The 22,859-nt window shown below is 43.3% G+C and overlaps 1 protein-coding gene across 1 annotated transcript; it reads left to right on the top strand.

Annotated features, from left to right (window-relative positions):
- The first annotated feature begins 9,124 nt into the window (after positions 1 to 9,124).
- Positions 9,125 to 22,638, top strand: LOC309389122 (P2Y purinoceptor 8-like). Its single transcript, XM_081947117.1, has 2 exons — positions 9,125 to 9,143; positions 21,483 to 22,638. The coding sequence occupies exon 2, from the start codon at positions 21,514 to 21,516 to the stop codon at positions 22,570 to 22,572; it is 1,059 nt and encodes a 352-aa protein (XP_081803243.1). The 5' UTR covers positions 9,125 to 9,143; positions 21,483 to 21,513; the 3' UTR covers positions 22,573 to 22,638.
- Positions 22,639 to 22,859: the final 221 nt, after the last annotated feature.

Below are 22,859 nucleotides of genomic sequence, written 5' to 3'. Positions count from 1 at the left end.
ACCTCTGCCCGCCGTTGTTCCACCCACTCGTCGTTTCGCTGCGCATTCCGTATCAACGACCGTAAATCCACGGGTTCCTGGATTGCAGCGAAGGACTCGACGGGTAGGACCGTCCGGGGGGGCAGGGAGTCAGCAGGGTCTGAGTACTCCGGCTTTCTGGATAGGGCATCCGCCCTCTGGTTCAAGGCACTGGGGATATACGTGACCTTGAAGTGGAACCGGGCAAAAAACAGAGACCACCGGATCTGGCGCTGATTGAGCTTCCGCGCTGTTGTCAAAAACTCCAGATTCCGATGGTTTGTCCGGACTTCGACCTGATGCCTGGCCCCCTCCAGGTGATGTCGCCAGGCTTCGAACGCCGCCTTGATAGCCAGCAACTCTTTCTCCCAGATGGTATAATTGCGCTCGGAAGGATTGAGTTTCCGAGAGTAATAGGCGCAAGGGAAAAGGGTGCCATCAGGGGCGTGAGCCTGCAATAACACCGCCCCCACCGCGATGTCGGACGCATCCGCCTCGACTACAAAGGGGCGATGGGGATCAGGGTGTTTCAAGATCGGCTCCTTTGTAAAAGCGTGCTTCAAGGCCACGAACGCTTGTTGTTCCGTGGACCCCCAGTGAAACGGCACTTTCTTTTGCAGGAGTCGAGTGAGGGGCGCGGTCAAGAAAGCAAAGCCGGGGATGAAGGACCGGTAATAGTTGGCAAACCCGAGGAGTCTCTGAATGTCTTTCATCCGTCGAGGAGATTGCCAACTTCGTAATGCCTCCACCTTGCCTGGCTCCATCGCAATTCCTTCAGGGGATATACGGTGCCCCAGGAACTCGATGGTGGTCTGCCAGAACTGACACTTCTCCAGCTTGGCAAACAAGCGATGCTTTCGAAGGCGCTGCAAGACCTGACGCAAGTGCTGTTGATGATCCTTCCGGGACGTAGAGTAGATCAAGATGTCGTCCAGGTAGATGACGACAAACTGATCCAAAAGGTCCCGAAAGATATCGTTCATAAAATGTTGGAAGACAGCTGGGGCATTGGTCAACCCGAACGGCATGACCGTATACTCAAAATGTCCGTATCGGGTGCCAAAGGCTGTCTTCCATTCGTCCCCCGCCCTGACTCGGACCAGATTGTAAGCTCCACGTAAGTCCAGTTTTGTAAACACCACGGCCTCCCGGAGCCGCTCCAACAACTCGGGAATCAGAGGCAACGGGTAGCGATTACAGATCGTGATGGCGTTCAAGCGCCGGTAATCGCAACAAAGTCTTAGATCCCCGGTCTTCTTTTTGACGAACAAAACCGGGGCAGACAAGGGCGAAGACGAAGGCCGGATAAAACCCCGGGCAAGGTTCTTGTCAAGGAAGTCCCGCAATGCGGCCAACTCCGGTTCAGACATGGAGTATAGACGGCCCGTCGGGAGTTTCGCATCAGGTACCAGGTCAATGGGACAGTCGTAAGGCCGGTGCGGTGGCAGTTGATCCGCCTCCTGCTCGCTAAACACGTCCGCGAACTCCGCTAAATCCGGCGGCACTGTCACCTCGGCCGAACTGGGCACCTGAGCCGCGCAAACATGACGGGTATGGTCCACGCATTGCAAGGACGGGAACGAGATGCGGTTCTGCGACCAGTGGATCTGGGGATCGTGCGCCCGCAGCCAAGCTAAGCCCAACACCACGGGGAAATGCAGACCCGAAGCCACGTAAAATTGAATGGCCTCCTCATGCTCCCCGAGTATCAGGCACAAAGGCTGCGTGGCGTTCTTGATGGGCCCAGACAGAAGCACCCGGCCGTCAATGGTCTCCACTCGCATCGGAGGGTCTACCGGGCACAGAGGGACGTGATATTTCGTGACAAACGCTGCATCCATAAAATTCGTGGTAGCCCCAGAATCGACCAAGGCATGGGCTGGTATTCCCTGCGGACTACCCGACAAGAGAATGTGCGCTGCAAGAATCAGATGTCGTGGAGGCCCCTCCGCCTCTGTTCCAGCCTGTGCCCGACCCGAAGTCTCCCTCAGATCGGGCTTTCCCCGTTTCCCGAGACGGAGGTTCGTCGTTGAGGGGGGGCCGTAGACCGTGCAGCCCCTCTACCTCCCTTCTTGGGGCAACCCGTAGCCAGATGTCCCGGATCCCCACAGTAAAAACACAACCCCCCTGCACGCCGTCTCTCCATCTCCGTGCGTGACAAGCGGGGTCTGGCTGCACCCAACTCCATGGGCTCCTCTCGTGGGACAGGAGTCTCTCGTGGAACTGGCACTCTCAGCACCTCCCGGGACGCTCGGCGAGGCCTCCGCCTCTGCAGCCGGCCGTCAATCCGGAGGCATAGATGAACCAACGCGTCAAACGTTGGAGGCCTGTCCACTCTCACCAGCTCATCCTGCAGGTCCTCTGACAGGCCATCCTGAAAAGCATCCATAAGGGCTGGCTCATTCCACTCAGAGTCCTGACTGAGCAGCCGAAACTCGGTAATGTAGTCCAGTAAAGAACCACGCCCTTGGTGCAACTCTTTCAGGAGTCTGGTGGCTGTTTCTCCTTTGATGGGGTCTTCGAACGTCAGCCGAAGATGAGTGCAAAAACCCTGGAAGTCATCCAGCAGGGGGCTCGGCTGAGTCAGCAAAGGCGTAGCCCACCGTGCTGCTGTGCCTGAGAGCAAGCTTATCACAAAGCCCACCTTCGTCTGGTCGGTGGGAAAGTCCTCCGCTCTCAAGGCAATGAACAACCGGCATTGGCCCAGGAACGCCGGGAAAAGTTTCGGACTGCCATCAAACTTATCCGGCATGGCCACTGGGCATTTCCTTCGTTGCTGCTGGAGGGGTGGGGGGTTAGCAGGAGCAGACAGCTGTGCAACCTGCGCTGTTAGCAAGGCAAGTTGCTGTGCGAAGAGAGCATTCTCCGCCTGAAGTTGCTCCATCATAGCTGAATGGAGATACGTTTGGGGTAGCAATCAATCTGTTCTGACCCCCCCCTTCCTCCGTTGCCCACACAGTACACACACTCCGGAACAGTACAAGGGAACAAGGTTTATTACACCAACAGACAAGAGGCTTTGTGGCAGCAAGCCACCAAGACAGAACTCACAAAGACAGAACACACAAAAGCAGCAATCCAGCTTGCCAGGATCTCAGACTAGAGTTGCTGTCCAAAGTCCTTTGTTGATTGCTACGCAGAGCCTGTCCAGAGTCAACCCTTTTATAACCTAAAAAGGGCGTCTCCCAACAGCACCTGAGAGCTCTTTACTGCCTATAATTACGCCCACGCTCCTGGCGTTTGTGGGCGCGCCGGAAACGAGCATCCCGAAACGCCCTACTAAGTCCTGAGTCACTATCCTCTCCGCTGCTCCAAGGCAGGGCAACGGGAGTCCTCCTCCTCTCGCTCTCACCGCTGCTCCATGCCTCTGGCGCCACCTGGGGAATTCTGGGAGTTGAAGTCCACAAGTCTTAAAGTTCCCAAGTTTGGACACCCCTCGTATATACTGAAGTGTAAGATATCACACTAAGGACAAAAGTAGGCATTGTCATGCCTGTGATTTGTCCAATTCTAACATGATCATGAAAACTGGATCTGTGGATGGAATAAATGAAGAAAAATATTTGAATGCAAAATTGGAGAAAACATTTAAGATTATCTTCGACCACAAGAACAAATCAGCAAGTACAAGGTGAAATAATTCCAATAAATAATGTTCAGTAGAACCATTAGTAAGAAGGTAAAGCTTCTTGCTTGAAAGTCTTGAAAGGTAAAGCTTCTTGCTTGAGAACTTGTGCTGATCAAGTGGCCCCCATCTTCACTTTAATAAATCACTGGAGATGTGTTATGTCCCTATCATCCTGGAGCTCAAGAAATCCTCCGTCAAGGAGCTGAACCACTACAGACCATTGCTCTGACATCTGTAGTTATGATCATGCCTCACATTGATCAGGCACACTGTCAGTAGCTGCATAAAAACACAAAGGTAAGAGGAGCAATTTACATGTGCTATTGGGCCCTGTAACAAGCCAAGACCTCTTGGGATTGTTGGGGTGGGGTGGGGTGCAGTCCTGGATTTCCAATGCTGCGGAAGCTTTGCCTGCACCGGTGGCCTTGATGGGTAACTGAGATGGGAGGAGAGATAAGTGGGTGGGGCAATTCCAGCATCCCTGTAGTCAGTTGTAAGGCAGATGGACTATCGAATGTGTCAATGTTCATCATGTGACTGCGAAGGGTGCTGCCATCATCATAGCTTTTAATCCAGGTCATCAATCCCTTCATTCATAACCTTTGTAAGTTTGAATGGTCATTGAATAAAACATTGAATAAAAACTACCTGCAATATGAAGACAAAAGTTATTGGAGAAGTTTCCAGTATTTTGAAAAACTGAAGACAGTCAAAAAAGAGTCTGACAGAAGAGAATGCATATAGATATGATCACTAATGACACATGCATGAACCTATGGGAATTCAGATAAGTTAATAACCAAAATTGTATCAGTTCAAATATGAAGAGCTGAAAGCAATTCATTGAATAAGCAACAAAAAAGTGCTTGGTTGGTAGACAAATAAGATGTAAAAAGAATGGAATGATTTAGAGTGCTCTCTAATGCATCTGAGGCCAGACAGGCATCAGTAATTCACTGTGTCTCTTTTCAAAGTTTTCCATAGAGCTCCACCCGGCCACGACTGCACAAGTGTTAAACTGGATTTGTTCGAGGGCTGGATCAGCATTGTAGTTGTCCTTCATGGGCAGGCGTGCCTGGGGGTCACGCTTGGCCTCTCCGAGCCCCAGTTTGGCCAGCAAAGTCCTGCAGGAGGCCATCCAGGCCAAAAGTGGGCTGAGGGGGTCACATAAAGCGCCCCCCCTCCGTTTTCACTACCAGAGGCACCACGGGTCAGTCCTTTGCTATTTCCAGGCTGGCTTCCCAGGCCAGATCTAAGTTTGAGATCTTGAGTTTGACAACCCTGCCCTACTGGGAAAGGTGAAGTCAGAAATCAAATAGTATATTTTGGCATTTTGATCAAATAATTCTTTAGTCTGGAGAAATAGTTACTAGTTTTGCCCCAATGTACCTGGAACTGGGCATTCGATCGGTGGAATGTATGGCCTGGATAAACACCTTTAAATGGTGGTTTCGGGTGCTCTTTCTGGCAGTTACTGGCAGCTACCTCTCCCTGGTGTTCACGGACTCCCATATTTCTCGCTGGGAGAAAGAGCTGCTGAAGAAACTTCATCTGCTAGGTTTCACGGAGGATGCCTTGGGAAACTACGACCTCAAGGATGCCCAATTTAGGATAGTCCAACGGCTCGTGGACATTGATTTACAATATCTACGAGCCAGAGCCAATAAAACTTACTCCCCCCTGACTCTCAACCAAGTTAATAACTATGGACTGAGGATGGCTTCCTATTTTTATACCCTAACCATTCCCAAGTACAGAAGAACTTTTTCCCTAGCTCGCTTCAATGTCTTGCCCTCAGCACTTCTGGATGGTCGTTTCAAGAGGCTCCCGATTAACGAGTGGCTGTGCCCTTGTGACAGAGCCGAGGTTGAGACAGCGGAGCATGTCCTTCTATTTTGCCCTATGTATAGCGCGGACAGATCTAGGTTACTGTCTCTTCCTGAAATCGTCCCTTCTGGACCTGATAGCTGTGATTTGTTTGTGCATTGCCTTGGGGATGTCTCCTCGTACATCACCTCTCAGGTTTCCAGGTTTTTCTTGAGAGCTGTGACCATTAGAGGAGAGAGCTGTAACCTCCCTTAGTTGAGCTTTTGGTGACTGGCTGCTGTGTCTCTTTTGTAGTGGTCGTGTTTTGGTCTGTGACTGTAAATGAAGTATTATTATTATAGTTACTAGTTAGCTTGTGATCAGCTAAGGCTACTAGATCCTTTTTGTAAATCTTCAATTTAGAACCATTCATTTAGAGACATTTGAAGTTACAATGACATTGAAAAAAGGGACTTAACAACTGGTCCTGGCAGTTAGGAGCATTGCAGCATCCTCACAGTCAGATTATCAAAATTTGGGTGCTTGTCAACTGGCATGCATTTAACAACAATTGCAAAGTCCTGGGGTTATGTGATCACCTTTTGCAACCTTCTGAGCCAGCTTCCAACAAGCAAAGTCAATGAAAGAAGCCAGATTCACCTTACCAACTGCAGGATCCACTTACCAACTGCAGTGATCCACTTAACAACAGTGGCAAAAAAGGCCATTGAGCCGGGTGCAATTCACTTAACCACCTTGCTTAGCAACAGAAATTCTGGTCCCAATGATAGTTGTAAGCTGAGGACTGTCTGTTTACTTTGGATAGTGATATGGATAGCATATAAATTTAATAAATATGGTGTTTCCTTGAAAATAAGGCACGGTCTTCTCTTCTTTTGACCCCTGAAATAAGCACTTGGCCTTATTTTGGGGGAGGTCTTATTATTTTTGAGGTGCAGGAAGCAGCGAGCGTGGTCACCTCATGGCTGCTGCTGTGTTGCAATCTTTTCAGAGAGGGCTTATTTTCAGGGAAACAGGGTAAATAATGCTAATGAAGATTATTATCTTATTCTTCTTAAAGGCAAGGCTATCTTTTATTTATGCATTAAATTTGTATTTTGCTTTTATTTATTTTTTTACCATTTAACCAGCATCTTGCTCAGCAGTTCTTAAATTAGGGAATAAAGCTTCTTGACATGTTCCAACTGAAACTTTTTCCAACTAAAGTTGCCAGTTTCTTAATTATCATCAGTTTTCCTTTAAAACAGCATGAATAGTTTTTCCATTCATCTAAATCAGTTGTTTTCATTTGAATCTCAATTGCCCCCCCCTTTTTTAAAGTTACTTTTTTTCCAGAATAGCTGGCAATTATAGAATTCAGTGATTCAAAGTTCAGTGCTTCACTTTTTGATTTGTGAAAGTTCTATCTTTGGAACCTTACCCAAAACCAGCATTCTTGAAATCCAACGTACTTTTGAACTACATCCACTACCACTATGTCTTTATTCTAGAAGAGTGAACCCCACTATTTGTTTGCTTTTCTAAATTGCAAGTTAATGATGGCCTGTCTGCTAAAAAGAAGCAAGAATTCTTTCAAGCATACACTTGAAAGAAAACTGGGATGCCTGTAATTATGGAGTATAACAAAAATGTTTATTCACAGCAAATATGCGCATTGAACACTCAACAATTCTAGGTGGTTAGAGGACTGATAACAGTAACAAAGAGTTAGACATCCTGCATACCTCAGCTAGAAGTTACAAATAGGGATTGCCTGGAGCAAATAGAAAATGTATTAGAGAACTCCTGGAGCATTCATTAGCCAAGGCTTAGGAATAGAGATGGCTAGAGATCAATAGAACGAATTGTTAGATCATTATTAAAATGTTTATTAGATGATATTGCTTATATATCCTGCCTTGTCCCACCTTTTGTTTTAGGGAAATTGTATAAAGCTTTCTTAATCCTTTGTTCTGGATCCTGGCATTTTGCTGGCTGGGACCCCTTTTGCTGAAATGCTTCAATAAAAGGAAACAAAACCTGCACCTTGTGTCTGGTGTCCTTCATCAGCTTTGGCACCAGGCTCAGACCCAAACTGGGGACAACACTCTTTTATGTCACTTAACAATAGCAAGAAAACCAAAACTCCACAATCTAAAAGAGCGATTCACATTTTAGGACAATATAGGGGGAACTGTTAACCAGCTCATTTGCCCTTTGTTATTGAAAGCAACCTGAAGGCTCTAAGTACATTTCTTTAGTCTAGGACTTAATTGGCACTACTACTCTAGTTTAATTAATGGAGAAAATGACAGCGGAAACCCTTTACAAACTGAGCAGCAGGAAAATCAACTACCATTTTATAAATTCTAAAAATGAAGACATAAATTGAGGCTTTTACAGCACTGTAAAGATTATAGGCTGTACTATTCTAAGAAAATAAAACTGGTCCTGACCTATATGGAATTGATTTATTAGTGTGGTCTAACCTTTTGGACTTACACCAATTGTACAAGTTTGAATGTGCTTCCCCCTCCACCCTTTTATCTTCATGGAAAACATGGAGAGCTTTAGCTGAGATGTTTGTTCCACTAATTTCATGGCATCATTTAAGCCCTGCTTCTCTAACCATAGTCTTGTAGCAGCTTTTCCTCCTTCAAAGCTATTCCCCATTTCTTCTACCTACAGCCACTATTTTTAAAAAATAAATACAGTGTGTGTCACTATATTATGCCGTGTGTGTGTGTGTGTGTGTATGATATTTCATATATATATATGTGTGTGTGTGTGTGTGTGTGTGTATAAAATATATGTATGATATTTCTTTGAAGCGTAGGAAGTTAAAACCCACCCCTCTCCTAGAAAAATGAAATATCCTGGGAAATATTGAAAAGGCAGAATATTATATTTCCCTGGCTCAGAAATGGAGAAATATGTTTTTAGATAGGAAACAGACTCACTCTTAATAGCTCCCACCTTTGTCAATGGGCTATTAAAATGCCTGAGTAATTCTATTCTACATAACAAAGAGCTCCCCTTTAGCTCCAGGGTGATGGGATTAAGGGATGGGATTACTCATCTCACCACAGGGCACATGGCAAGAAGAAATGCTCAACCAAACTTGGACTCAAAACACAGTCTAGAGAGTTGCCCCTGTGTGGCCCCATGGGAGTCTGACAACCAATCAGAATACAAGATCAGGATCAAAGGCAGAGAGGGCACAAAGCCAGGAACTTTTAGCATCTCGCTCTCTTTTCTTCTTCACTCAACATCTGGAAACATATGATCCCCCTTTTCTGTTCAGGAGCTCAAGCCATGTAATCCTGTCCACCATGAAACCATCTTTCCAAGCAGCCTCCATGTTTCCAGTGTCTTTTTCCCCACTTGGAACTGAACCCAGAACGATATTTCTTCCAACAGAAAAATAGCAGACTTTAATATGAAAATAAAATAAAACTATCTCATTCCGAGTCCAAATATAATCACTCTGCATAATTCTTTCCACCCATGCTAATTTAAGTTGACATTGAATACATTGTTCTCCTTCTTAACCCTGGTCTTCTCTTTTTCTAGGGCAAGAGGAGGTGATACTGACAAAGGAAAGGAAGTAGATGTTTTGCAATAAAGTACATAGTAAAAGAAGACACTTCATTATAAAATTTTACAGAGTCAGAAGCAGATAAATAAACAGGTGAGCTTGTTACTCTTTTGAGTGTTTAATGATTTTTTAAAAATGTTTTATGTTGTTACTTTGGATTGCTAAAACGTTACATAGTATAATCTACTTGTCTGGCGAAATTTAGTTATGTCACACAAAGCTGCTTTGGCATTGAAATGTCTAAAAGATAATTTATATCCTTTAAAATATGTCTTATGGGTTGCTACTAAAGCTGCTTTCATGCCTAAGCACACAAGTTTATGTGTATTTGTGTGTGTGGCATTAATATGTCAAACTTATCTATCCAACTATATCTGTCTGTGTGTTTATCTACATATCTATCTTTTGGAGATTTCTTCAACCAAACAACTTCAAGACATATTTGAAATTGCAACTGCCAGAATTTCAAATTTGAGTGTTAAGTGTCATTGTGAAAATTTACTATACTCTTATTTAATAAACATTTAGAGACATGAAACAGCTCTGTCATGTTTTGCTGATTAAGTCGCACAAAGTATGCAATTTTTGCTCATTCAGAAACAGGTTTTTGTTGCATAAAATTCAGCCTTTGGGACCAACATTTTTATAGGCTATGCTAGAGATCTAAAGAAATACTATTTCCTACAATCTACCAGTCTGCTCATTCTCTCCCCCCCCCACCAAATAAGTCCTAAATATTAATGCATATACACTAATAATTATGACAGGTTTCCCCCCCAAAAAATATTTAATAGCTTTCTGAATAAAACAGATTTTTAAAAAATGGTAGCTAGAAACCTGGGGTTGAAAAGGTATGGAAGGGAAAGGACACGAGGATCATTGCACAATTATTTTAAAGACCTGGAAAAAATTGCTATGAATTTGTTAATTTCTTTGAAAAGATGAGACCTTAAGTGAAGGTAGCTGATGAGAAGTGACAGCGATGGGAATGTACAATGAAGAGGGGGAAGAGAGAGATAGTGCTCTTGCTGCTGCTTCCTGTCACATCTCTGTCCATCCCTATGAGCTGAAGTATGAACTGTTTTGGAATAATGCTAAATCCATGTTGAAAAGAAGTCTGAGCACCAGCTCTGATTTGGCACACATGTTTTCAAAGGAACCCTGATTGCCAGCCGATATCAGCAGATTGCCAGGTTTCTTTCAGACATGGATCGGTGCTGTTCAAAAATATTGTAACCTTTTATTTGTTTAATTGTTGTTAATCTTAATTTCAATGCTTTTAATATTTTTATATTTACAGAATGTTATATATCAGTGATGACTAACCTTTTTGTCCTCGTGTGCCGAAATTGTGCACGTAAATCCACACCCACAATTCTGTGCAAATCCCACAGCACGGCCTACTCAGCCTCTAGCACCAGGCTGAGGGGGTGTTTTCGCCCCCCCCCCAGGCTCTGGAGGCTTTCCTCAAGCCTCCAGGAGGGCGAAAATGGCCTCCCCCAGGCTCTGGAGGCCCTCCATAGGCCAAAAATAGGCCCATTTTCAGCCTTCTGATGTCATGTTTATGGCTTCACTGACGTGCCCATGCAGAGTCTTCCGATTGGCTGAGTGTTTGACAGCCAGGATGGGAGAATGAAGCGACATGATTGGTTGCCCCATTTGACAGCTAGTATATAAAGAGCTGTCAAATGGGATTTTTTTCTGTTGCTGGTTCCAGAGTTGTTTCTTGTTTGCTGTTAGCTGTTACCCTAATAAAAGGCAGTTGTTTGACAAGTCTGTCTCAAGTGCTTGACTGGATGAGGAGGGAGTGGCCTCAGGATCCAGTGCCTGTGAAGTTCCTCCCTTACCAAATCAGACAGCATGAGCTTTCTGTCCAGAGGGGGTGCCAGTTGTGGGCCCACAGAGCAGTAGTCCCCCCCCCCAAATTACAGGAGCCCATTCTGACCAGCCTACATGAGGGTCATCCTGGCATGGTCAGAATGGAGGCTCTGGCCAGGAGTTATGTCTGGTGGCCTGGGCTAGATCAGGGCATTGCTAGCTAGGTTGCTGCTTGCCAGCAATGCCAGCAATCATGGGTGCCCCCCCCACTGTCCCTGTAAGGTAGTGGGAGAACCCTAAGGTCCCATGGTCATGAATCCACCTGGATTTCACTGGATAATTCCAGGGGTAAACATTCCTAGTTTTGGTTGATGCCTACTCTAAATGGGTAGAGGTAGAAAAGTTGCCCCTTTCCATCCAGCTGGCAACGGCTTGGTGGGGCGAACTGTCAGATCAGTAAAAGAGTCCCTAGCAAGGTTGGGCCCTGGCGATTGGGCTGCTAGCATAGACAAATACCTTTTTGGTTCAACATTCCACCCTATGTCCTGATGGGCCGACCCCTCTGAACTGACCTAGACCGGCTGCACCCCAGCTATACAGCAGACAAACTTCTGGACTCTACCTGCAGTGTCAGGACATTTGAAGTCAGGGACCCGGTGTACGCCCAGAACTATGGAGGTGACCCGTGGTGGTTACCAGGACATATACTCCAAATAACCAGGGTCTGCCTGGAAGATGGGCAAGGAAGGCACCAGCAGATCAACCAACTGCAAAGGCGCCGGTTTGCCTTGCCCAAATTTCAAACCGCGTGGCCCCAACTAGACCCAACCAAAACCGCAATTCTTCCTGCTGACAATCTATCAACTTCCATTGAACCACTGACTCTCCTGCCGATCCCAGTGCCAGACTTACTTTGGGAAACAGGCTGCCATCCAAAATGGGAGTTTCTAAGTGAGAGTCCTACGCAGTTGCAGGAAGTTTTTCGGGCAGAGCAGCAACCTCCTCCTCCTTCAGTGTTCACCCCTGAACTGAGAAGTTCTGGGCAAATGCACAGGCATCCCACGTGCCTCCAAAATTATGCATGCGCCTTCCAGGAGGAAAGGAGTGTTATGTCCATGGCCTCACCGACATGCCCATGCAGAGACTCTTCCAATTGGCTGAACATTTGACAGCCAGAGTAGGAGAATGAAGCAACATGATTGGTTGCCCCATTTGACATCTAGTATATAAAGAGCTGTCAAAGGGGGTTTTCTCTGTTGCTGGTTCCGGAGTTGACTCTTGTTTGCTGTTAGCTATTACTCTCATAAATGGCAGTTGTTTGTCTTGCCTCAGTCTTGCCCGCCTGGTTCTCCCTACTGAACATCCAGAACTTCCAGAAGTCTTGTTTTTTGTCCTCCCCAGGCTCCGGAGGCTTTCCCTGTGCATGCGCAGTGGAGCTGACCTGGGTGATGGCTCGTGTGCTCTCAGAGAGGACTCCGTGTGCCGCCTGTAGCATGTGTGCTATAGGTTCGCCATCACGATTCTATATTATGTAATCCATCTAGAGGCACTCAAGATAGTGACATGGACAGCATATAAATTTAATAACAACTAACAAATAAATTTCATCTCTCATCTGTTCCTCTTTCATCTCTTAATCAGTAAACATGAGAAATGTTTGGATTTATTTGAATGCACCCACAAACAACGTTTTTACTATCCACAGAAGTTTTGACAAGCCAGAAGAAAAACAAGCTGGAAAGTTTTGACCAGTTAGAAGGAAAATACCTGCCTCACTGTCCTTAAGATGGTTGTGAGGCTGGTGAGGAAGGAAGTTTTATTAGACTAGCAGGTGCAGTCATTGGTCACCTTAAGGATTGTGAAGCAGACAATTTCCTTTTAGCTGATGATGTTTGAGAAAAATGGAGGGAAGCAAAGCTGAGGGGAATCTGCCACTCCTTGTAGTTAATGCACCCCCATATGGCACCATTTATCTGAGTTGTCTTATTTATTTATTATTTATTAATCCAATTTATATAGTCACCCATCTCATTAGAAGGGACTCTGGACAGTATACTTTTGGAAGCAGGATAAGTGGGGCAGCAAATGTTATATCAGTGTAGCTCGTTTGGAAGAGCCCTGACCTATGTAAATCAATGTTAGCCAGATGCATGTCTAGTAATCTACAAAGAAACCAAACCTTCATCCAGGCTGTGGTAGCTTCATAGTTTTGATGAATCTGTCCAGAAAGATACTTCAAAGCATTTTACCGAATAATTGTATGGACCTAATCAGGCTGTGGCAGGGGTGTCAAACTGGCGGCCCGCGTGCCGGATGCATCATGTGCAGGCCACGCCCATCCCAGCTCCCCAAATAGGAAAAACCTTGTGAAACGTCACATGATGACAATGTGACACTGTCAGTTTGACACCTGTGGGCTATGGAATGCCCTAAGCACTATGGAAGGATACCCAATATCTTAAATGCTTGACTTTGGGGCACCTGTATCAACCTAGCTATTCTGTTAAACAGGTGATTAAGCTTGAGTTCTTACTGCTGCTGGATTTCTTTTAGTCTGTTTAAGTTATTTTGTAATTTGCTTTTCTAGGTCACACAATACATTCTTTGTTAGCTCATAGCACCCAAAGGAGTGTATTCAGCAGAAAAACAGGGTAAAAAATCTTGAGGCGTCAAATGTATCACCTGAGGTATCTGCTTCAGTCTTCCTGTTGATTTTGTTATTAATCTTATCTATTAATCATCTGAGGTTTGATTGGGATCTTCCTGCAATAGTGAATGTGGCATTTATCTGAACAGAGTGTTCTTCTCCTTGTACTTCAGTTTCTCCACGGCATCCAACCATTTGGAGCTAGAGAGCTCTCCACTTGTATAATCATGTATCAGAAGTTACTTTCAGACTTTCTTGCAGGTACTGACTGATTCAGCATAATTTTGAAAATATTTGGTTAGATAGAAGAAAGAGAAGGGAAGGGAAATCTCCATAGACCAATCTTTTTCTTTTTACAACCCTATAATCCTTTAATTCAATGAATGCTGTGGCTCAGTGGCTAACACGCTGAGCTTGCTGATCAGAAAGGTCGGCAGTTCAGTGGTTCAAATTCCTAGCGCCATGTAACGGAGTGAGTTCCCATTACTTGTCCTAGCTTCTGCCAACCTAGCAGTGTGAAAGCGTGTAAAAATGCAAGTAGAAAAACTTTGGTAGGAAGGTAACAGTGTTCTGTGTCTCTTCGGTGTTTAGTCTTGCCAGCTACATGATCACGGAGATGTCTTCGGATAAGTGCTGGCTCTTTGACTTTGAAACAGAGATGAGAACTGCCCCCTAGAGTCGGAAACGACTAGCACATATGTGCGAGGGGTACCTTTACCTTTTAATCCCTTAATTCAGGATAGAGTCTGGGCAACTGAGCATTTACTGGCAGGATGCCCTTCCTGATGCCCGTGTGGAGTTTGCAGCAGATATTTTCTCACTGCTCAAGCCTATCATAATGTGTTTTATTAATTTTCTGAGAAAATGTTACTGTGCATAGGAATCTGGAAGTTGAATCATGGCAACTGGACTTCTTTCTTTTTGTTTTGTTTGAAATGTTTCATTGCTTATCCAAGTAGTCTTACTCTGACTACTACTCCGACTACTCTGACAGCTGAATGTTTCAAACCAAAAGCAAAGGAAGTCCAGTTGCCATGACTCAATTTTCAGACAACTTTACCTAATTGACTGAGAATCTTCATCAATATATGTGCTCAGGGATGTTCAAATGAGCAGGTGTTTACAAGAAAATGGCAATCTGTTTAGAGAGATTTATGAAATAAATTGTTTATGAAGACTAACTTGAGTATGGGCCCTGACCTTTGATATTTTGAAAATTTGGAAAGAAGTGTTCTGTAGTAGGAATTGAATGAGGGTGCTAATTAGTTCAATGTTTTCTCTGAAAACTTTTGAATCCCTTGGGACAAGTAAACCTTTAGTTCACTAAATGTGAGGTATGGAATACTTATCCATTCTTAGTGAAATAGTGTGAAGAAATGTTATGTCTCAATGCCATGTACATCACAACAACTTAGTTCCCATTTTTCTTTTTTTTTTCTTTTCATTTTTTCTTTTTGTTTTTGCATGTAACAATAACAGGAAAATTAGGTGATTTCTTAATATTTCCAAAGCATGTCACAATCATACTGAGCTCAGCAAATACATGGCAGAAATAAACAAGTCATACAAGCAATATACCGCGCTAACTTTGTTCTCACATTATAGTCTAGCTTTCTTATTATGTAAATTCTAAATAAAGCCCAATAATAAAAGTTACTTATTTAAAAATATATTTGGAATTTCAGCATAGGAATTAAATATTAACAATCAATAGGGTGCTCCCAGGTTTTTAATAAAGTACAAAAAAGTAATAATTTACACACACACTCCTTCTGAATTATATATGGAAAAGAAGATACCCAACATTACTAGATAAAGAAAAAGATTTTAGAATAGTTGTTAGCTGCAACAATGAAGAAAAGTTTGTGGAGCCAAGTAAAACATATGGATGGAATCAAGATTTGATGCTTCCCTTTTTTTCTTTTATTTTTCTTTATAAAATTTATACAGGCAGTCTTCGACTTACAACTGTTTATTATTGACCATTCAAAGTTACAACAGGATTGCAAAAAAGTGACTTATGACCAGTTTTCACACTAACTACTAGGCATCCCCATGGTCACGTGATTGAAATTCAACTGACTCATATTTATGATTTGTGATATTTGCAACCTTCTAACAAATAAAGTCAATGGGGAAGCCGGATTCATTTAACAGCCATGTTATTAACTTAACAACTGCCCTGATTCACTTAACAACAGTGGCAAGAAAGATTGTAAAATGGAGCAAACCTCTCTCTTAGCAACATCAAATCAAATCAAATCAAATCAAATTTTATTTGATTAGCCGCAACCCTCTCCCGAAGGACTCAGGGCGGCGTACAAAAACAAGGACAATTACATTTGTGCATGGAGGAGAGTAGACCTGCAAGTGAAAGACAATAAACACAGCTAAAAACACAGTTAAAACACAGTTTAAAATCCCCTAAATAAAATTGCTGAATTAAAAACCCCTCAGGAGCGTAACGAAGTTATGGTTGGGCCAGGCCAGATATTTGAAAAAGGTGGGTCTTGAGCTTAACACGGAAGGAGCGGAGGTCTGTAGTGGTCCTAATATCCGGGGGGAGGTCATTCCACAGGGCTGGGCCCGCCACAGAGAAGGCTCTGCTCCTAGGCGCTGCCCCATGACATTGTCTAGTGGACGGCACCTGGAGAAGTCCCTCTCTGTGCGAGCGAATAGGTCGTAGGGATGTATGGGGCAGAATACGGTCCCGGAGGTAACTAGGTCCTGAGCCATGGAGCGCTTTAAAGATCGTAATCAAAACCTTGAAACGCACTTGATAGACCACAGGAAGCCAGTGCAGCTCGCGCAGGTGTGGTGTCACGTGGGAGTACCTGGTGCTCCCCATAATCACCCGCGCGGCCGCATTCTGGACCAACTGTAGTCTCCGAGTGCATTTCAAGGGAAGCCCCATGTAGAGAGCGTTACAGTAGTCCAGGCGAGACGTCACCAGCGCATGGGTGACTGTGCGTAGAGCGTCCCGGTCCAATAGGGGGCGCAATTGGCGCACCAGGCGAACCTGATGGAACGCCCCCCTGGCCACAGCTATCACATGTTCATCCATGGACAGCTTGGCATCCAGGAGGACGCCCAAATTGCGCGCCCGCTCCACGGGGGCAAGTTGAATGCCCCCAATGGCCAGAGATGGAATTATCTGGTTGAACCGGGGAGCCGGAACCCACAGCCACTCCGTCTTGGAAGGGTTGAGCCAGGGGCTTAATTTTGGTTATAAGTCGAGGACTACCTGCCTTATCTTTATAGGTAGTCCTGGATTTATGACTCCTTAATGACCATTCAGAATTACAATGGGTCTGGAACACGTGCAATGCGGACCATAAAGCACTTCCGGCTATTGTAAAATGTTGTGTCCTTCCTTCCTCCCCATGGTTAGGTTACCGTATTTTGGGCACTCAGCACACCGCCTTGCCTTTACAACCAGTTGTAGCATACCACAATCACATAGTCATGATTTGTGTTTTTTTAAATGTGAGTTTATGGCAAAAAAAAACCCCACCTATTTGTGAAAACAGGTTTGGACTTATGACTGCATTGCTTGCTTAATGACATTGCAAAATGATGCAAAAATGATGCAAAAATGTTACAGAATTGGATCCGGTCATATGGGGCCTTGATTTATGACTGTAATGATTTTCAAGTAGAAATCTGGTTCCAATTGTGGTTGTAAGTGAGGATAACCGATAGTTTCACAAGTCATAGATAACATAACATCTGAGCTGCCTAGGTCATTGCCCACATACTACTCAGTAGATTGAAGGATCCCACCTTGCACCTTTGTTATGAAAAAAGCATTGCCTCAAAGTAATTTTTCCTGGTTGTGGGAAAGACTGCCCATTTTCATCCATGCTGTGTGAAATCTGCTGACCGCAGATGGTACATCTAGCCAAGCAAAAGCTAAAAGATAACAGATAAGTGCAGTACATAAAGATTGAACAAACAGCCTTTGCTTAGAGCTGCTATAAGATAGGAAGGAACCTGTGGCTCTTCAAACACTGATTCTCAGGACTTTTTTGCTATTTTGGCAACCCTGACAAAAGATGAGAAGTTGCAATTAAGCAAAATGCTTAAATGCTACAGATTACTCATATTTAGATCAAGGGTCAGTCATCACTAACTCTCTTCCCTCATTTGTTGCAGTCTTCCAGTTTCTAATTTTGTATAAAATAGGCAAACAAGCAAATCAAAAGAGGAATATAGACTGAAGCATCTGCACCCTCGTGGGAATTTTTTTCCCAATAGTTGACAATGTATGAGTCAGCCCTGCATGAGACTATATCAGTTCTTTTTCCATCTTTTGTCATGTAGGCATTCTGACAAAAACATTTCAATATTTCTATTTTTCTAAAGTATATCTCCATTTTTATTGAAGGGTCATGGAAACCCTCCTGGAAACTAGAACGCAATCTGGGGTGAAATTAGAAAAGGTCTGGTATTCTCCAAAACCTCTGACTGCTGTAGGTAGTCCTCAACTTACAACCACAATTGAGCCCAAAATTTATGTTGCTACGCAAGGTGGTTGTTAAATGACTTCTTCCCCATTTTCTGAACTTTCTTACCATAGACGTTAAGTGAATCACTGCAGTTATTCAATTAGTAACATGGTTGTTAAGTGAATCTGGCTTCCCCATTGATTTTGCTTGTCAGAAGAAGATCACCAAACAGGATCACATGACTCTGGGACAGTGCAACTGTTATAAATATGAGTCAGTTGCCAAGTGTCCGGATTTTGATCATGTGACTAAGGAGATGCCGCAACAATGGGAAAAATGGTCAGAAGCCACTATTTTCAGGCTTGTTGTAACTTTGAACGGTCACTAATGAAGTGTGGTAAGTCAAGGACTATCTATATTTCCAAAAGTCACAGATAGCATAGAGAGGAAATATAGGAGCTGTACTTCAGAACATATGGGATAGTGGTGGGTTCCGGATCTTCAGCTGCTCCGCGGAGCATCGCACAGGCACTGTACATGCTATGCACATGCCTGGAAGCCTTAAAAGACAGGTAAGAAGCTCAGGCGGGTGGGTGGGCCCTCTGGAGCACTGTACCGGAATGGTATCCGGTGCTCCGGGCGTACCGCCTGCAACCCACCACTGATATGGGAACACATAAACTACTTCCACAGGAAACTAAAATGTATGTAGAGGGGTGTCAAATTAAAGGCTAATGGGCCCCATCTGGCCCACAGGGTGCTTAGATCTGGCCCTCGGGGCTGACCTGGAAACAGCAAAGGACCGGCCTGTGGTGCCTCCGCCAGCACAAATGGAGCTTGAGGGCGTGCACTATCCCCCCGTCCCCGGGGTCCATTTTCACTGGCAGAGGGCTGCAGGAGGCCATCGCAGATGAAAATGGGACAGAGGGGGCCGTATGTGGCCTCCCCCCAGGCTCCATTTTTGCTGGAAGCGGGCTATCTAAATAAACTAAAAACAAAGGAGAAATGTTTCCCCTTTTGCATTTGAGCATGCAAGAAGGAAAGGAGAAAGGGAAGACAGAGGAAGGAAAAATGGGAAGAGAACAAGGAAGGAAAAATAAGGAAAGAAGGGAAAGGAGGAATAAAGGAGAAAGGACAATGAAGAGGGAAGGAAAAAGGAAAAAAAGAAAAAGGGAGGGAGGGTCTTGGGGAAGTCCTGCCTTAGCACTTGGCCACCACAGGTGGCCTCAGCATGAGTGACTTTGGGCTAGCCACCCCCAGGCCCCCCGGGCATGCCCCCTTGGCCCTCCGAGGTCAAACACAACCCTGATTTATCCCTCAATGAAATTGAATTTGACACCCCTGATCTAGATGCATATTTCTGTGTAGTTACGCAGAAATCTCTTGAGTTACAATCACTCGTTTAATGATGAGTCAATGTTATTATGGCTTTGGAAAAAGAGACGTATGACTTGTACTCACACTTATATCTGTTGCACCACCCCCTGGTCACATAATTGAAGTTTGGATGCTTGGCAAACAGCTCACATTTACAACTGGTTGCAGGATCCTCAGTCATGTAATCTCAATGTGTGGCCTTTTTTGCCAATTTCCAGCATAAAACAACCATTGTGGAAGCTGAATTCACTAAATGACTGCATTATTTGCTTAACAACTGTAGTTATTCAGTTACTGATGCCATAAACATTTTAATAATCAGGTCCAACTTGACTTAAGTCCAATGACTTACAACAGAAATTCTGGTTCTAATTCTGGTTTAAAGCAATGGTTATTTGTATTAGCTTCCTGCCACTCTAACTGCCAGTTTCACATTGTATAAAAAGGACAGGAGATGGTAAGCCACAGTTTCCAGATTTCTCGAACCTGTGGTTTACCATCTCCTGTCCTCCTTCTACAACTTCAGTGCTACAATGCTACAATGGCTACTGTACTTCTTCCTACATCTATTGATTTTTCCTAACATATAATAAGCTCACTAATTATTCCAATTTACCTCATTTCATTTCAAAACTACCAATTGCCAAAGCTCTCTATGCAATTCATGAATTAATTCAGCAATTTAAGAAGTACAATTATATCCATCCATCCACTCCATAAATAACCTGTTTTTAATTTTTGGATTTTGAACTGGTATTTAGCAGTTAGACTCAAACTAATTTAATACTCAGGTGCATATCCTGAGGTTTCAGGTCACCTTCCAAGGTTTGTGGCGTTTGGGGGTTTGGAGGTAGTCTTACCCTCTCCAGTTCTTCAATTGCTCTGACATTAAAACAGTCCTTCTTCAAATTGCTCTGGCAATTTCTATTAAAAAACCGAGAAAAAGCATCACTTAATAAGGAGTATAAGTATCTTGATATTTTAATTTAAAGTAATTTAAAATTAAATCAAATGCAGGTGTTGTACTACCTATTTGCCCTGCCCTAAACTGCTTTTTGAAGTTCCATTACCATAACACAGGTCAAAAGTAAAATGTGGTTTTTCAAATATCTAAAAAGTCATAGTATCTTTTGAGTATCCAGTGTTAAAAATCGGTTTTAGGATTTTCATCTGCAAGTAAAATGTTTACATATTCCGAAATTACATATTCATCCTGGTTTAGATTTTAAAATATGCCAGATAACTTCCTGCTGAAGACTCTGGTTCTAATTCTGGTTTAAATCAATGGTTATCTGTATTAGCTTCCTGCCACTCTAACTGCCAGTTAGAGTATAATCCAACATTTTAAGATCAGGATCATTACAGGGGAAAAATGATTGAGAAATGGAATTTTTAAAAAATCTACCACATAGTTTATTTAATGGCAACACATCTAATCTGCCTTTAATCTGAAATTTTGAAAATATTTAAATATATACTATTTAAATGTTTAGGAAGGTGGAAAATATGTCTATAATTAATTCCAGATGTTGCAGCTGAACCAGATACTTTGACTTTGGCCATTAATTCCTGAACTGAATTATCTTTGATGTAATGAATTGTCAATACAAGGCAATAAATTATCAGGATCAATGCAAATTTGATTGTTCTTTTGAATCACCTGTTTGAACCACATATTTACAAAAGATTCTTTCAGGATTTCATTCCTTGTTTTTAAAACTATGCTTTTGTATGGTTAACCAAGGCTTTGCTGTCAAAGGGCATTGTCCAGCTTCCAAGAGAATAACAGAATTTGGATCACGGCTTGGGACACTTGAAAGACATCTTAAAACGCTTACCTGCAGTTGTACTAGGTTGTTATTAGCAAATGTCAATCAAATCAAAGCTCCATATAAAATTTGAGATGCAATTTTGGCATTCAAAACTTCTATTGCTGCAGGAACAAATCTTTTTCCTTTCAAGTGAAAAAAAATTGAAGCAAGAAGGTCATAATAGATTTTGCTTTAAGAAGTAATAGGTGAAGAGTTGAAGAAGAAATAGTTGTGTTTATTAAATACTACTATTTAATTAAGAAATATTAATGTTTATATGCTGCAGCAAAGGGTTACTTCACCAGCCTGTATTTCTCCTCCTTAAATCTAGGACTGAAGCTCCACTAATTTTCAGAAGAAAGATGGTTCAAAGCATGTCCCTTGCCATCATATCGGACTTGGTGATGTCACCTCTAAACAGTCCCAGAAATGTGACCAATGCCACACTGACAGCACTTCAGAGCCAGGTGATGCAGACGGTTTTGCCAGCTCTCTTCATACTCAACTTCTGCATCAGCATTCCTCTCAATGTAATCTCCTTGTGGTTCCTTTGTTGGTATTCAAGGCCTTGGACTCCCACCATTATATTTTGCATTAATTTAAACATCGCAGACTTGCTCTATGGTTTTGTCCTCCCCTTTCAAATAGCCTACCATCTAAAGAAGAATAATTGGCCTTTTGGCGACGTCTTGTGTCAAATTGTCTCCGTTCTGTCCTATGGAAACCTCCATTGCTCCATTCTAACCATGATGAGCCTTAGCATCGAGCGATACCTTGGCATCGTCCACCCACTGCGCTACAAAGCAGCAAAGCCAATTAAGGCCTCTTTCCTGGTGTGCATCAGCATTTGGTTCCTGGTTTTACTCACCCTTTTCCCTCTCATGCAGCATAAGCTCACCATTCATTTACAACAACTCCCTATCATCACCTGCTTTGATGTTTTGCCAAAAGAAATGTTTAGCGCCAAAGAAAGTTTTATCATTTATTTTGGATCCCTGCTCTTTCTCTTTTTCTTCCTGCCATTGATCATCATGGGGTTTTGCTACATCTCAATCATATTAACACTTCTCCATTCACCTTCTCAGTTCAGGGAGAACAAGAGGCAGACTGTCTACTTCATCATAGCGTTGCTATTCCTGATTACTGTTTGTTACCTCCCTCACATTGTCATAGCAGTGACCCATTATATCCTCCTTTTCCAAAAGAAAACATTTTACGTGGAATATAAACTGTCACTCGCTACAGCCAGCTTTAATTGCTGCTTCGACCCATTTCTTTATTACTTTGGTTCTAAAGAGTTTCGACAAAAAATACAGAGGAAACTCTGCAAGTGTATGGCAGTATATTTTGGTGAAAGTAGCCCAATTTGTTCTCAGCATGACATGCAAATCATGCCAGTGCAAGAAGCACCAAAGATTTAACCATAAACATATTTATTAAAATAAGTAAACAAGGAAAACATTAATTTCACATTTCATACTGATGGATGTCCATACTGAAGGATCTGTTATTAACAGAAAGATTTGTTAGCTAGAAACTGAGACTTGTTGAGCCATTTTTTCAGAACATCATGGATTGCACTAATAATCAAAGGATATAGCAGCTTATAGGTGTACTACATCCCTACAATACATGCTTTATTAAAACTGAGGATAGTTAGAAAAAGCTCTATCTAGTGTGAATTGGTATACAATTGACAATTGTCATA

Source organism: Natrix helvetica (assembly GCF_964273705.1).
Source record: "Natrix helvetica genome assembly, chromosome: 3".
NCBI classification, from domain to species: domain Eukaryota; kingdom Metazoa; phylum Chordata; class Lepidosauria; order Squamata; family Natricidae; genus Natrix; species Natrix helvetica.
Note: the sequence above shows the minus strand (reverse complement) of the source record. Positions and strands in the feature narration are given on the sequence as shown.